This window comes from Abramis brama (assembly GCF_963993115.1).
Source record: "Abramis brama genome assembly, chromosome: 18".
NCBI lineage: Eukaryota > Metazoa > Chordata > Actinopteri > Cypriniformes > Leuciscidae > Abramis > Abramis brama.
The window spans coordinates 28997060-29011599 of NC_139980.1; the positions used below are offsets into that span (position 1 = coordinate 28997060).

Below are 14540 nucleotides of genomic sequence, written 5' to 3' on the forward strand. Positions count from 1 at the left end.
CCTAGGATTTCCTAATTGTGCAACCAGGTGTTCCCGATCACCGCTCCTGGCGCCAAGCAACGGTGCGAGAGGACAGCTGCTATCCTGATCATTCATTTTGATAACTGAGTAAACAGCTATGGAGCCAGAATTGGCTATTGTCATTTTTATGTTTTATATTTTACTGGAGGTCATGGTGTGCCCCGGCAGGCACGTCGTTAGACATGGGCATCCGGGGCTCCAGCCCCGGATGTTTTTTTTATAGCCCCGGATCTAAAAAAATTGAATTTATGAATAATTATTATTATTTTTTTTATAATTTTGTATTTATTTAAAAAAATCGACCGGGTCTTTTAATCTATCCTTCGGAATCAATCATGTATTAAAGACGATTAAAAAAGCAGATCAAAGTTACTATGGTTACTCTCACACAGAGACGCACCACGTGAGCGATTTAGCTATCCAAGTTCATCTCCAGGATTTGCGCGCAACAGCAAACAATCTCACAGCAAAAAAAAAAAAAAAAAAAAAAAAAAAAGACGCAGTCAGCACCGCCGCACAGTCTTCTGTCAGACCAGATGTTGTCAGGCTGTATGTCAGTAAAACTCAGAAAAAATAACTTACTCTCGTGTCAGCCGTTTGCTCGCGGCGCGCACTCTTCAATCACGCGCAAATGCGGCGCGCCCTGTATCACGCAAAATAAACTACTAGCATGTAACGTCGTGTTCTGTCGTCAATTAGCCTAAGTATTGAAATAACCAAAAGGGAGATTAAAGCTGCGTCAAAACTCTATGTCGGGGCTTTTGTATTCCTTTGTAGGCTACATAACTGTTACACATTTTGCCGTAGCCCTACTTATTTTTCATTATTAATATTCTAATATTTTATCAATATTGCAAAGTCATCAAAACTGACTAAATATTTTGTGACCAAAAATGTGAAAAATAGGTCTACATCTAGCCTAAATGATCGTTCATGACATTCTTTTAACTATAAGCAGCCCAATTTGTCTAGATCTGTATTATTTCATTTGTATAATGAGCTTAAATATTGCTGCGCAGTCGTGTGATTTAGTCTGCTTGATTAACATTATTACAATGTATTCCTATTTAACTCTGATATGTAGCCTATATATAAGGTCCTCGAATGTGTTCGAATATTTCACCAGCATTAGTCTTTTCACAGTTTGTATCACTCCGCTTGTCTGTGTTTGCGCAACTTGCATCATTAAGCCAGTAGGTGGTGACAAGTGACTGTCTTTATGAGTGAACAATTGAAATTTAATTTAACTGATTTAATAGTGCCAAAAACATTGATTAACTCAAGAAAGAAACAAGTTGGTGAAACCAAACTTTAATGCTAAAAAGTTTACATCTATGCAAAATAATCCTTGAAAGATTTCTCATTTAAGGCCATTCCTGTTTGGAATATGTGATTGTGTATTGTCAACTATAAGCAGAAACATTTTGCATTTCCATTTTCTAGTGTGGATCATTCATTTCAACATTTATCCTCATTCTCATGTTTAAGAATCTGCTTGACAAATAATTGATGTATACTGCCCACTGACATGCTTTTAAAGCTATTGTTATCAAAAAATGTTGGCCTTCAAACACCTTAAAATGCACATATGTATAGTCCGAGAAATCCAAATTTTACATTTTAATGTGTGTGTCTGTGTGGTAATATGGGCTGGTGTGGCAACAGTGCCAGGACTGAATTTTTTAACCAGTCTGCCCCCCTGCATATATAGGCCTAAAATATACATTATTCTCTGTATCGAATCATGTTATCTTATTACCCACCCCAGCCCCTGATGTTTCAGGCTCAGCCCCTGATGTTTTTAAAACCTAGAAACGCCCCTGTGCCCCGGCGCTGCCGGATCATGTATTTTCGGTTTAGCCCTGTTTGAATACAAAACCCAATTTAATATAAAAAGTCCAGTATTTCTCGCGCTCGTCATCTGCAGCTGTCACGGTTGCCAGGCGACAAGAACAATCCTTCGTAGGCTAGACCGGTCCGAGCGCGTCAGATGCGCCCTTTGATATGGGACGCTGCTGTAGTTAGCAACAATTTGTTAATATTGTGACAATAAGCCTACATTTTGTTACTTTAATTTTCGGAACTGCATATTTCGTTAAGTATTCACTTACAAATGTGAAGTAACCTGAAGTACCTTTTTCCCTCACATCACAATGTGATTACATTACACTACACAAAAGTATATAATGTAACAACCAGATATTACTGTATATTGAAAATATACAGAAGTAAAATGCAACATAGCCTACGCAGTAATGCAGTAGTAGCCTAATATAAATGCAGTAGTTATTAAAAGTACTTTTTTCAGAAAGCCGTCGATTGAATCAGCCCTGCAAACCTGTTGGTAGACAACTTAGTGGATAGTGGAAATATGCACTTTAACACTCTGGAGACCATCCCAGATGATGTCCCACCAGCAGGAGGCCTTACCAGGGGCAGCCCATCCCGGTCCAGCAGCTCAGCTCAATAGAGTCTACATCATTTTTTTCTTATTTTATGTATTGTAAAATTAAATGTTTATGTTGATTTTGATATGTTTAACGTATTTTGTAAATAGTTGGAAAAAGTACTTTAATGTAGCCTAAAGAACAAATGATTTTCATTTACCAATTTTATTTGAAAAAATAAAAAGGTATAGAATTTGTTTCATGCAGAAAGTATTACTGTCATTACAAAAATAAACAATGTCCAGAACAATTCATTCTCTTTTATTTACACAATTAAAGTTGCATAAAAATAAATGTACATAATTTTTCTTTTAAAAAATAAAAGTGAAAAAAGTTAAACAAGAATATGTAGAAAATATATATATATTTTCAATCATTCTCTCAAGAAGAGAAAACAGCCTGTCCATCCTCTCCCTTCTTTCCTGTGCACTCCTCGCCTCTGCCTCCCTCTGTAGTTGCATTTCTTCTCTGATCAAGTCCAAAAACTCGTCCTGTCTCGCCGCCTTCGTGCTGGTGCTCCTGCTGGTGCTACTGGTGGTGCTGGTGCTGCTGCCCCTGGCTCCTCCTCACCATGGGCACCCACTGCTGAACTCGGCCCTGGTGTGTCCTCAGGGATTGAGGCGATGAGGACAGGGGGGTTGGTGCAATGCCTCTGTCCCAACATCTCATCCATGAGGACAAACCAGGGCCAAGTTGCAGCAGTGGGTTTCCCACTCACACCCTCTCCTGTCCCAGGACACTTGCAATCCTAAAGGCAGAGCAAATGAACCATATTGTTAACAACAACAGGACAATACATTTCAGCAAAGATGTGTGTACTACTTTTCTTTATGTATATATATATATATGTAACGGGACTGTAAGTCTCGCCTCGTAGGGGAAAATTAAAACACTACCTTGGAAGACTTAAAAGCGAAAGGATCTTAGTCCCCGCTCCAGTGCTTTGAGCCTCAATATGCAATATGTTATGTATATGTTTTCTCTTACACTATTTTATACTACAGGAATAGGTAGCGTAGGCTTCAGGTGAGTATGTCGACACGGTGGCTTCCTGAAGTGTATGTGGTGAAAAATAAATTGAAATTCACATCCCCACCCACCTAATCCTAATAGTGTAAGTGAGACGCCCCTACCCCAAGGTAAGTTCAAAAATAACTGTCAAATGTCTTAATTTGATCAACTGGTCATTTATTTTCCTTCTCTTTGTAAATTATATTTCTGTTGGAAGGATCTGTTTCAATAGCATCAAATACCAAAAAGTAACAAAAAATAAAATAAAATAAAATAAACAGTTTTGAGATTTTGTTTTCTTGAAAGATCTTCAAATAGTTAACACTTTCAAAACAAGCCTCTTTTAACACCTCAAAAGTGTTTCCCAAAATGAATGTCAGTATAGGGCACAAACTTATTTACAGACAACACTGGATATAGATGACTCTAGTTCGATCCAAATGATTCACTTCATAAACTCACTCCACTTAAATGACTCACTTCTAACAACTCATTTCGAATGTAGGTAACCTTGAAATCACTTAAACGATTCCCATCAGGCACGTGCACACATAGACATCAAAGGGGGCTTGAGCACCTGCCCTTTTTATTACTGGAGAGAAAGTGCCCTTTTTTCTGGAGTGCTTTTTTTCTATTTTTGAAAAATAATATATATTCCTGTTTGCGCACAGCTTCCCTGTCAAACAAATATATTTATTGAAGAATAGTATATCTAAATATCAGGTCCGTCCAAGTGATCTGAGGGCGCGCGCGCATCCTGGTGTGTGACGTGTACGCAGACTGGTGCATACATACAACCGGCGTAGCGTCATAGAACGTCTCTGAAAAGGTTCACGCCCACTTTTAGGGGAAAACAAACCGGCGAGCGCCATACACAGTATCGGATTGAGGACGTGTACTAACCCTTACAAACATGTAATTTGTATTTAAACTTTTTTTTTTCACACCCTATTATGTATTTGTATTTAATTAAATTTTTCCACACAGTATTTTGTATTTTTATTTTATTTTAAATACATTTCCATGTATTTATGCCCATCTCTGCCTGCCATCATCATCAATATCTTGCTGTTATGGAAATATCATGAATTACCGATGATGCTATCGAAAGCTAAATCAGGCTAGTTGTATGGCTGGACAGAAAAGTGCACTCAGTAGCTACTCTAAATATAAAGACATAATATTATACATTTAAAGATGTTTACTTCTTAAAACCGAAGTAAAATCATTCACTGGCTACCTGGTGACTCGATGAGGTACGAGTAAATGTCCGGGTAAGACCACTGGGTGGGGTTGTTAGACCAATTTGACGCTGGTAGGGTCATGGTTTTAAGTTGCCCAAATTAAGTTTATAAATGTATCGTTCACGCTCTATGGAAGGCAGGGTGGACATATAATTACTCGACATATTTCATCTAAGTGATTTCTGAAGTTATACACGTCTGCCGGCTGTGTACGGACGTTGTTTTGTGCCGCTATTTTGTATTGAAGTCTATGGGAAGTCTGGTTTGTTTTCCCCTAAAAAGGGGCGGTTACGAAATTTACAGTTAAGTTCCCGGATGTGCCGGTTGTATGTATAGATACATACACTAGATGTCGCCTTGTCTACGGCAGGTCATTGGAACGGCTGGCACTAAATGGCTGGCACTAAATACTTGGGGTTTCGAGTCTGACGACAACACGAGGGCGTGGTTTGTTCGCAAGGTCATGGAGCATGCGCAGTTTACTTGCTCCGGGAATACCGCAAACTTAAAACATTAATTAGTTGTAAAAGCGTCATGATCGCGCAGAAGCCCTCGTTTCTTAAGTTTCATTTTCACTCAGTTCAAGCACGAATGATATCATAATTTTAAACGTATTTATTTATTTTTTCGCGTATTGGCAATAATCTAACTAAGATCAAAACACCTGACACGGTTGCTTGGTGTCAAGGCCCACGTTGTGTACGTTTTATGTTTCACACACACACACACACACACACACACACACAGCCATTCAAAAGTTTTGGGATCGGTAAGATTTGTAATCATTCTAATGCTAATTTGATGCTCAAAAACAGTACTTATTATCAATCTTGAAAACTGTTGTGTATGATTTATTTATTTTTATTGATGAATAGAAAATTTAATTTATTTGAAATAGAATCTTTTGTAACATTATAAATGTCTCTACTGTAACTTCTGATAATTGTAATGCATCTTTGCTGAATAAAAGTATTTATTTATTTTATTTACTCACCTTCAAGTTGTTCTAAACTTGTTCTTCTGTTTAACAAGAATGTTGGTAGACATTGACTTCAACACAGCTTACATTTTTCAGTGTAATTTGAGATGAAATTATATTTCACTGGTGTGATGTCAGACCTATTTTAGTGATATTGTAATAAAATTAGTAATACATGTTAACTATATTAACATTGTATTCCCGTTTAGCTACATTAAAAGTACTGTTCATGCAAAAGTAAAGTTTCTAGAGCAGTTTAAAAATAGACATGACTCAATCACATCTGTTGGCTTAGATAAAAACATACAAAAACACCTGTCATTACCAGGTTAGGTGTACAAAGCAATGACACATTTTTTTACTGAATTGCAAACAAACGATTTATTTACAATATGCAAGGGAACCAACATATTTAAGGGAAAAATATGTTTACAATAAATAAATAAATAAATAAAATGGGCAATAAATCACATCCAAAATAATGTGCGCACTGTGTATAATTATTTTGTATATATAAATACACACACATGCATATATTTAAGAAAAGTGTTATTTATAAAATATTTATATTTACCGGTAAATATAATATACCTCCGAGCAAATGAAAAGGTAGACAACACAATACAAAGAACAAAGCACATAGCACACAACTCAGTTCGGCAGAGAAATACACAAGAACTAGAATCACTACAGAAAACTCATTGCGCTACAAAGAGCTCAGCTCAGTTCACTACAGAAAACTCATTGCGCTACAAAGAGCTCAGCTCAGTTCACTACAGAAAACTCATTGCGCTACAAAGAGCTCAGCTCAGTTCACTACAGAAAACTCATTTCACTACAAAGAGCTCAGCTCAGTTCACTACAGAAAACTCATTTCACTACAAAGAGCTCAGTTCACTACAGAGTTCAAATCCGCTCCGAAGAGAAAGCATGAATGAACACGCCATCCTTTTAAACCAGCAAAAGGTAGGAAAAGCATTCGGGGAAAGAAGAGTACAAATATTAGCATAATGCATTTTGCTTGAGTTTGTGGCACACAAACTTCCTCATTTCCACTGCATGGCGTTGTGTCAGTTGGCTGGGACTGATACCTCTGGTCAGGGCAAGAGCATTCTGGACAGATAAATTTAAAATATTGAATGCCACATAAAAGGATTCATTTATGTATTTAAAAAAATTCTTACAAAAAGAGAAGCTCTGGCTATGAAGCTTTGTAATGCCTTACCAGTAATACAAAGGCTCCACAATTGTTTCCATCTTTTTGTGATGCAGAGCAGAGACCACCATTTCTCCAGAATCCTCCCAATTCTTTCGTCTTTGTGTACCTCACAGCCATATACTTCCTGAGTAAATAAGTGGAATACATTCAATTATTTACAAGGTAAAAATGAGTATTTCTAATGTGGCCTAGTTCAACTTAAAGGGGACCTATTATGCCCCTTTTTAGGAGATGTTAAATAAGTCTCTGATATCCCCAGAGTGTGTAAATGAAGTTATAGCTCAAATTAGTTTTTTTGCCAAAAAATTAGCTTGCCGTTTCTGTGTTTATCCCTTTACAACTTTCAAGAAGAGGGCGGCGCTTCAAGAGTTTATACTCCTCAGTCAGGAGGACGCACTAAAAATATCAGAAACTCTCAGTAGAGGTGTTCAATTTGAACTGGAGTCGGACAACCCTCCTCAGACTCGACGCTCAGTTTGAGCCAGTTTAAGGACTTAAATTTCATTTAAGTTTTTTTCAATGAAAAATTGGTAATGTGATATCAGTCATAAAAAGGGTATCGAACCAGAGACTACCTGTAGGAGGTGGTCTGAGTTTGGTAGCAATGGAACTGTGGCGTGATTCACGGGAATGTGAAAGCAACTACTTGGTGCACACTTGTTCAGGAAGTAAAGTAACTGGAAGTTAAGTGACGACGTCAAAACACATGATCATGATACTGACGATGATTTTCACAGTGTGTGCAATCAGAGTGGCAAATGAATGGCTTGCAATTAGCCATCTCTATAAAAGAGTCTGTTTGCAAGTAGCAGAAAGCTGCCTTCACACAACCTATAGATCCACGTGTCATTCACTCTGCTGTGCATAATAGCACCAAAATAATACAAAAGTATATATTGCACTTCTGTTTTCCATCATGCACTGTGATGATACGATATACGCGGGGCGCGCCGGGAACACTCGCACGTGAACCTCAACAAATGTGGCCAATATGAAGATCAATATGATGGCCGATAAGCAAGCAGAACTTAGTTCTGTTGGAATGAAAATATGTACACAGTATGACACTACACTATGATTAAAAAACATGTACAGTAACATTACTCAATTTGTAAAAATCCTTTATCTTACCTCCACATATCAACATATGTGACATTGTTCCCTGATAATGAGTCCAGTACTGATACTTCCATATTTGGAACATCTGCTACCAGAAGTATCCAGTGATTGCCCCTCACATGGATTGGAAGGAAAATCCACTTCATTCGGGAGAACGCCATCTTGGAACGAATTTTAAAACGGTTAGTTCCAGTCCAATATTTGTATTGTGTGGCAGAAATCATCAATCAAAAGCTGGGTCACCATTCATAGCCATCTCAGAACAGGCACCATGTAACCATTTTATAAAAGCAATAAGGTCCTCGAGTCTAGTGCTGTATTGTGAATAAGTCAAGGCTGAAGGACGTTGTTAGGCGCAAAGAGTTCACAATACAGCACAGCCTCATGTACCTTATTGCTTACAGACATCAAGAAACTGTGAAATGTTTGCAATTCACTTTCATTCTATGGGAAAACATTTTTGTTATACTGAATGGCAACAGTCTGACATTTTTGTGTTTCCAGGAAGGAAGTCATATGGGTTTGAAATAATATTTTTGAGTTAACTAATCATTAAAGACTCACTAAACATGCATTTAAATAACCAAAGCAGATAGCACCTAGCTTGGCTCCTCATTGGAGACTTGGTCTGGGAACTACGTGTTCATTTTCTCGTATTTGAGGCGTGGTTTACGAATGCCCAGAGCCGTTTATTGGGCGCTATGAATGTCTATCAAATGCGCCTGTACGTAGCTCATAGCCAATCGCTTCAATTATACCAGATGACGTATGTAGAGCGACAGAAATTCGACGAGGAAAAAGACGATGGGTCAAAGATTTATTTGTACACGATGGCGTTTAGCGAATATTACCGTTTGTGCAAGATAAACATGAGGGTAGAAGGTAACGTCGAGTCTGATGCCATGTTGGATCCATAGATATAAACAAACTGCTTCAGTGTCGTCATCGTCTTGCTGCTCCCTCCACGTTCTGTGATTGGTTCCCTTTTTCAGGGGAAAATCTGGTCCATGGTGTCCAGACTGCCTAGCAGCGTGAATAAAATCGCGCTGCGAGCAAGGCAGTATGGGGAAACCCAGGCTAGATAGCACCATTGATGCAACAATTTCTGAATGTCACTTCAATTCAATTTTACTATAAAAGCATTTAATTTTTTAGATACTAATGAAAAGGAATGCATATTGCCTCTATGTTCAGATGACAATAAAGGTACTACCTGTGTTAAAGGGATAATTCCCCCAAAAATGAAAAATCTGTCATCTTTACTCACCCTTATGTTGTTTCAAACCTGTATAAATTTCTTTCTTCTGCTAAACACAAAATATATTTTGAAGAATGTTGATAACCAGACAGTTGCTGGTAGCCATTGACTTCCATTGTAGAAAAAAAAAGAAAGAAAGTCACTGACTACAGTCAGTAGATACCAACATTATTAAAAATATCATCTTTTGTGTCCAACAAAAGAAAGATACGCAAACAGGTTTGGAACAACATATGGGTGAGTAAATTACAATTTTCATTTTTGGGTGAATTATCCCTTTACCATAGCAAAATATATATATTGTAAGATTTACACTAGTCATAATCACCTTTTCAAACATCCAGGCATCAAATCTGTCACGTTCCCAGAGCACAGGCATGTATGTAGAAATATTGAAACAGCGGTAGCCAGTGTTGGCTTCGATGCTGTTTTCGAGCGTCAACGTGTCCAAATATGCATTTATCACCTGTGACAAACAGTAAAGAAACTTAGTTTTGAAGATTTCAATCTTATTCTTTCCTTTTAACCTATCATGATACTTAATTCTACCTTATCATTTAACCAGTGAGGATGTTTCAGAGATTCAAAATCACTGCTCTCTAACACCTGTCCACAGACGGACAATCTAACTCCACTGTCTACCTCAATCTCATGCTTGCTCAGCTCTGCCAGAAGTGTCTCAGTCTCTGTCAAATAATACCATATTTTATCTTTCAAAATTGCAATTGCAAATTGCAGTAACACACCTAAACAATTTACATCGATATAGTTGCAGTATATTAAATGTATAACTTTAACATACTACTCACCTGTCAAATCTATTGCATCAAAGTCTGTCAACAAGTTCTCCTTCAAAAAACCAGACTGGTCCCCTGTGTCACGTACAACATAAAAAACAAAAAAAAACAAAGTTGCATTGAATGATGCATGTTAACATGGATGCAGACAGCAGTCCTTCCCATAGTAACCTTACCACTGTTCCTTTTCTCAATTCTACTTTTTTTGCCTTTCACCTTTCCTTTTCTTTTCCGGGTTGGAAGTACACGCAGTTTCAGCTTGTCATCTTGCTTACTTAGAAGAGGTAGTGCGTCTTCTTTTGGGACAAAGAATTTCATCTTTCCTGTAATTTCATGAATGGCTGCAGTTGCATTTAGCAACAACTCATGATCCACACATATGTATGATAGATCCTGGAGAATTTTTAATTTCTCCCGCAGGGCACACTGTGCAGTGGAAACTCCATTTGCCTCTGTGTCTGTCTTCGTACACTGAATGTCATGACAGTCTATGGCAACAGGGTGTTCAGTATTGTCCTCGTCATTACATGTCGGTGTGGTGCCCACGAGGCTATTGGCGCAGACAGTATCGTCCTTGTCAATCACTTCTTTCACCTTCAATTTTTTCTGACTTGACACAACATCTGAGTCAAGAGTGACATATGGACTGCTGATGTAGTCTGGACACAATGAGTACCATGAGCTGTCAGTGTGTTTGAAAACAGCAAAAAAATGCTTGCAGGGTAAAAAAGTGGACTTAAAATTTCTGCATTCACATGACGGAAAACGGTCTTTGTCTCCGAGATCCACAGAGTACCATTCACATGATTGCTCACTCTGGACTTTATAAAGCCCCTTACTCTGCTCTTGAACTTGTTGGGAGGTATAACAACAAGCTGCCTCTAGGTTTTTCAGGCAATGTTGTACAAAGGTTCTTGGACGGTCCCAGAGGAACTCAGGAACATTAGCACTGTAGACCTTGTGTTCACTGCTGTACATGTAATTAAGTTTAGCATATGAGAGGAGCTGTTCAGGGATGAACTCGGTAACTATTATTTCAACCAAAGATGATACTGTTTTAGTACCCGAAATCTTCAGGTAAAAGCTCTTCAATGAGTTGTTCATTGCTTCAGTGCCATTGTTTGTGGTTACAGACACATTAAATCCATGTGGAGAAAATCCTCTGCACCACCTCTGAAAATAAGAAAAAAGTAATTTAACACAAAGTAAAAGAAAAAAAACTTTCTGATCTCCCTTTACTGTCAATGTACATAAATGCATTACAATTAATTATAAACAATGAAACAAAACATCAAAAAAAAATAATTCTCAAGGTGGCACTGTTGTAACCCCTACCTCTTTAATATTGAGCCATCTTTTCTCAACATAGTTCTGAACTTCTGTATTACTCTTATACAAGACACTGTCCCTGAGCTTACTTATTGCTGCCTCACATGTTTCTCTATCATGTGCAGAAGCTACACTACGAAGGAGGCCAAGAAGTTCACTGCGATCTTGATCAGATAGATGGTTCTTGCCTGCAACAGGTGCATTACAATGCCTAATTAGTAATAACTTCAAAATGTTACAACTATTACTATTTAACACACATGTAATTTCTAGCTTTGTCAAGTTTAATAAACTAACATTACTTTTTTTCATATTATTTCTCTAATAATAAACATTTATTTGTAGGCGAAGTTCCTCAACATATAGCAGCTGAAATTATAGGGAAAAAACTTAACGATTATGACAAATATAATTGTTTATCATTTCCCTTAATATATTGTTTAATATCAACTACTGCAATGTTAATTAAAATACTAATTTTGTGTGGGGCAATTACATATAATTCTTAATGTAGACACATTTGAAATGAGCTAATATTTGATTTCTGAATTATTGCAGTGCCCAAACAGTGAAATCTGCACTTAGCCGCACGGAAAACTACATTATTACTCATATTAAATTGTCTGAGTTAAAGTAAAAAAATAACTGAGGTATGATACTGATTTGATCATAGAGAAAAAAGGTTTAATAAGACAACTGTAAAAACAAAAACAAAAAACATGTAGGGCTAGACATTCCTGGTCCATCACCACATACATTTTGAGAGAGAGAGAAGAATACTTACTTTCCCTTGTCCAGCGAATCCAGGCTTGCTCTCGATGGAAAGAACACAGGTATTTGTGAGTATTTGGGAAGACCAATTGAAGTGCCTGGTATTCTTGTTCACAATAATCAGTCATGAAATAATTTGGATTCCAGGCATCATTCCATTTTTTAATTAAAGACAAGGCCTCAGAGATAGCCATGGTGGACTCATTTTCACAAATGAACTCTGCAACAGGTTTGTAGCCAACATTTGTCCTGACAACAACTAAAAAAAGTGGCAAGGCATATTTTGTTGTTCTGTACGTGGCATCCAGGAGAACCATGTCTCCATACCGTTTAAGAAGTCTCTGCTGTTCTTGGGACTGATGTACAAACAAAAATGTGTTCTGCATGGTGGACTCCTTTTCTTCACTTTTCACACCATCACCATCTTGGGATTTATCATCTATGATTTGGGCCTCTGAGCATTTTCTGAAGTAAAAATGTGCAGAAGGATCATCTTCTTTCCATTTATTCAGCTTTATTTCCAAATTAAGCTGATCAAGACCAGAGTACCTTCCTGCTACTAAAGCCAAATGCACATGGTTTTGAATGGTATGGCTAGTTGGAAAGTAGCACTGATCATGTGACTTTGGGTGGACACAATCCGAAACTGAGAGTTCAGTGTTCACAAACTGTCGAAGCACTTTTTTAAGGAAAGGCACAGATGTAATTCCCAATGACACATACTCTTGAATTTTTTTCTTCACAAGAGGGTGGATATTTCTTATGTATCCACTTTCTGCCGAAATCGTGTGGTGTTGGTGAGCTGTCTCAAATGGTAAGATGATGTGAATTATTTCAGATGACTCTGCTTCATTTTTCTGTAGAGCTGCTTTCAGAGTGTCCATGACGACTTGTTTTCTCAATTTTGAAGCTCCTTTCTCAATGCTGAATTTGTCGAATCTGGAAAAAAATTATATATGCTTTGTAAGAATATAATTGATTGAAAGAGTTGCTAAACAAACAAAAAATCTTAATGGTTTGATGTATTTTATAAGAGAATATTCTCTGTAAACCCACTTGGAAATTATATTTATTCAAAAAAATGCTACAAAAATAAATTGTAGGGCTGCCCCGACTAAAAATATTTCTAGTCAACTAGTAGTTATTCATTTAAGTCATTAGTCAACTTAGCCTCTTCCTGTTGACTAACCTTTGTTTGTATATTTGTTGGCGTCCCAAAATAAATTTGAATTCAATGCAATTATTTTCAGGTAATACATTAAAACCATCAGTAGGTTAAAAAAATGTTGTTAACTTTTTTGTGTTTTAAAATATTTCTAGACAAATGCAATTTGGCTATTGAAATATAAGTTTCCCAACACTATTGTACAGAAGCAATGTAGCTTACCTTCTAATATACCTAATAAAAAGTTTGGCTGTGCACCCAACTTTTTTGGTCGTTTGAATGTACATTCTCTTCCTTTTGCCGGAATATATATGCTCATCCTCTGAAAAGAGCTGAAATATATGCAAAAGTGTTAACAGAAAAGTATGCTTTTCGAAATTGTGCATTAGTTACCCTAAATGAAAAAAGAAATCCCCTGAATCTTACCTCCTGAGTTTTGCAATTCTTTCGTGGATTTCCATGCTGACAGCAATGAATTACTCTGTTTGTGACAGCAAGAGGTACATCCTCAAAAAAATCTTCCACCTGCCAAACCAGACGATGCGGCCCCTTTTCTTTCTTTCTTTTATCAACAGACCTACAAATAAAAGCAAGCACTTAAAGACGAGAAATTGTAATAATAATCCTTCAGTTCTCTACAAGCAGCCAAAACATCTCTTATTCTCATTCTTACCAAGCAATGAAAGACGTCAGAGTTTCTCTCTTGTGGCATTCTAGCACAGTGTTGAGGTCAGCTTTGTTGGTGATGAAGCCAGACACATGGGTTTTTGAAATGTTCAGTACATTAAAACAATCAGGGAGCCATTCTGTGGCAAAAGATTTAGTAAGGTAATCTGTAAATAAGGACTAGGGAGAACACGGTACTTTTGAAGAAAGTTTTTAACTTGAAATAGCATATTCTATGGTAATTCTTACCTGGAGTAATTATGGTCTGGTCTGCCATAATGCACACAAATCAGAAGGCCTAAAAAACATAGGCTAACAATGTGATAACAGATTCTTCTTACCATAGCATAGCCTAACGTTACATTATATGTGCTTTTTAAGTAAGTCTTCAATAATTCTATTATAATGACTATATTAACAATAATATACGAGACAAGCATCTCGAACAAGACACCTAGCATAGTATAAAACATTATTCCCAATAAGAATCCCAGACTCTTCGCGCCTAACAACG

At 37.2% G+C, this 14540-nt stretch overlaps 1 protein-coding gene across 2 annotated transcripts; it reads right to left on the minus strand.

Annotated features, from left to right (window-relative positions):
- Nucleotides 1-6065: 6065 nt before the first annotated feature.
- On the minus strand, nucleotides 6066-14445 carry LOC311068223 (calcium-responsive transcription factor-like). 2 transcript variants are annotated; one of them, XM_084090543.1, is made up of 11 exons: nucleotides 14276-14445; nucleotides 14034-14166; nucleotides 13787-13937; nucleotides 13583-13692; nucleotides 12209-13134; nucleotides 11160-11268; nucleotides 10108-10170; nucleotides 9627-9764; nucleotides 8053-8201; nucleotides 6928-7045; nucleotides 6066-6815 (listed from the first exon to the last, which is right to left on the minus strand). In XM_084090543.1, exons 1-6 carry the CDS (start codon nucleotides 14301-14303, stop codon nucleotides 11234-11236), a joined length of 1383 nt encoding a protein of 460 aa, XP_083946669.1. In that variant the 5' UTR covers nucleotides 14304-14445; the 3' UTR covers nucleotides 6066-6815; nucleotides 6928-7045; nucleotides 8053-8201; nucleotides 9627-9764; nucleotides 10108-10170; nucleotides 11160-11233. The 2 variants fall into 2 exon arrangements, with proteins under 2 accessions (XP_083946669.1, XP_083946668.1); XM_084090542.1 differs by having other exon boundaries at nucleotides 10272-11268.
- Nucleotides 14446-14540: the final 95 nt, after the last annotated feature.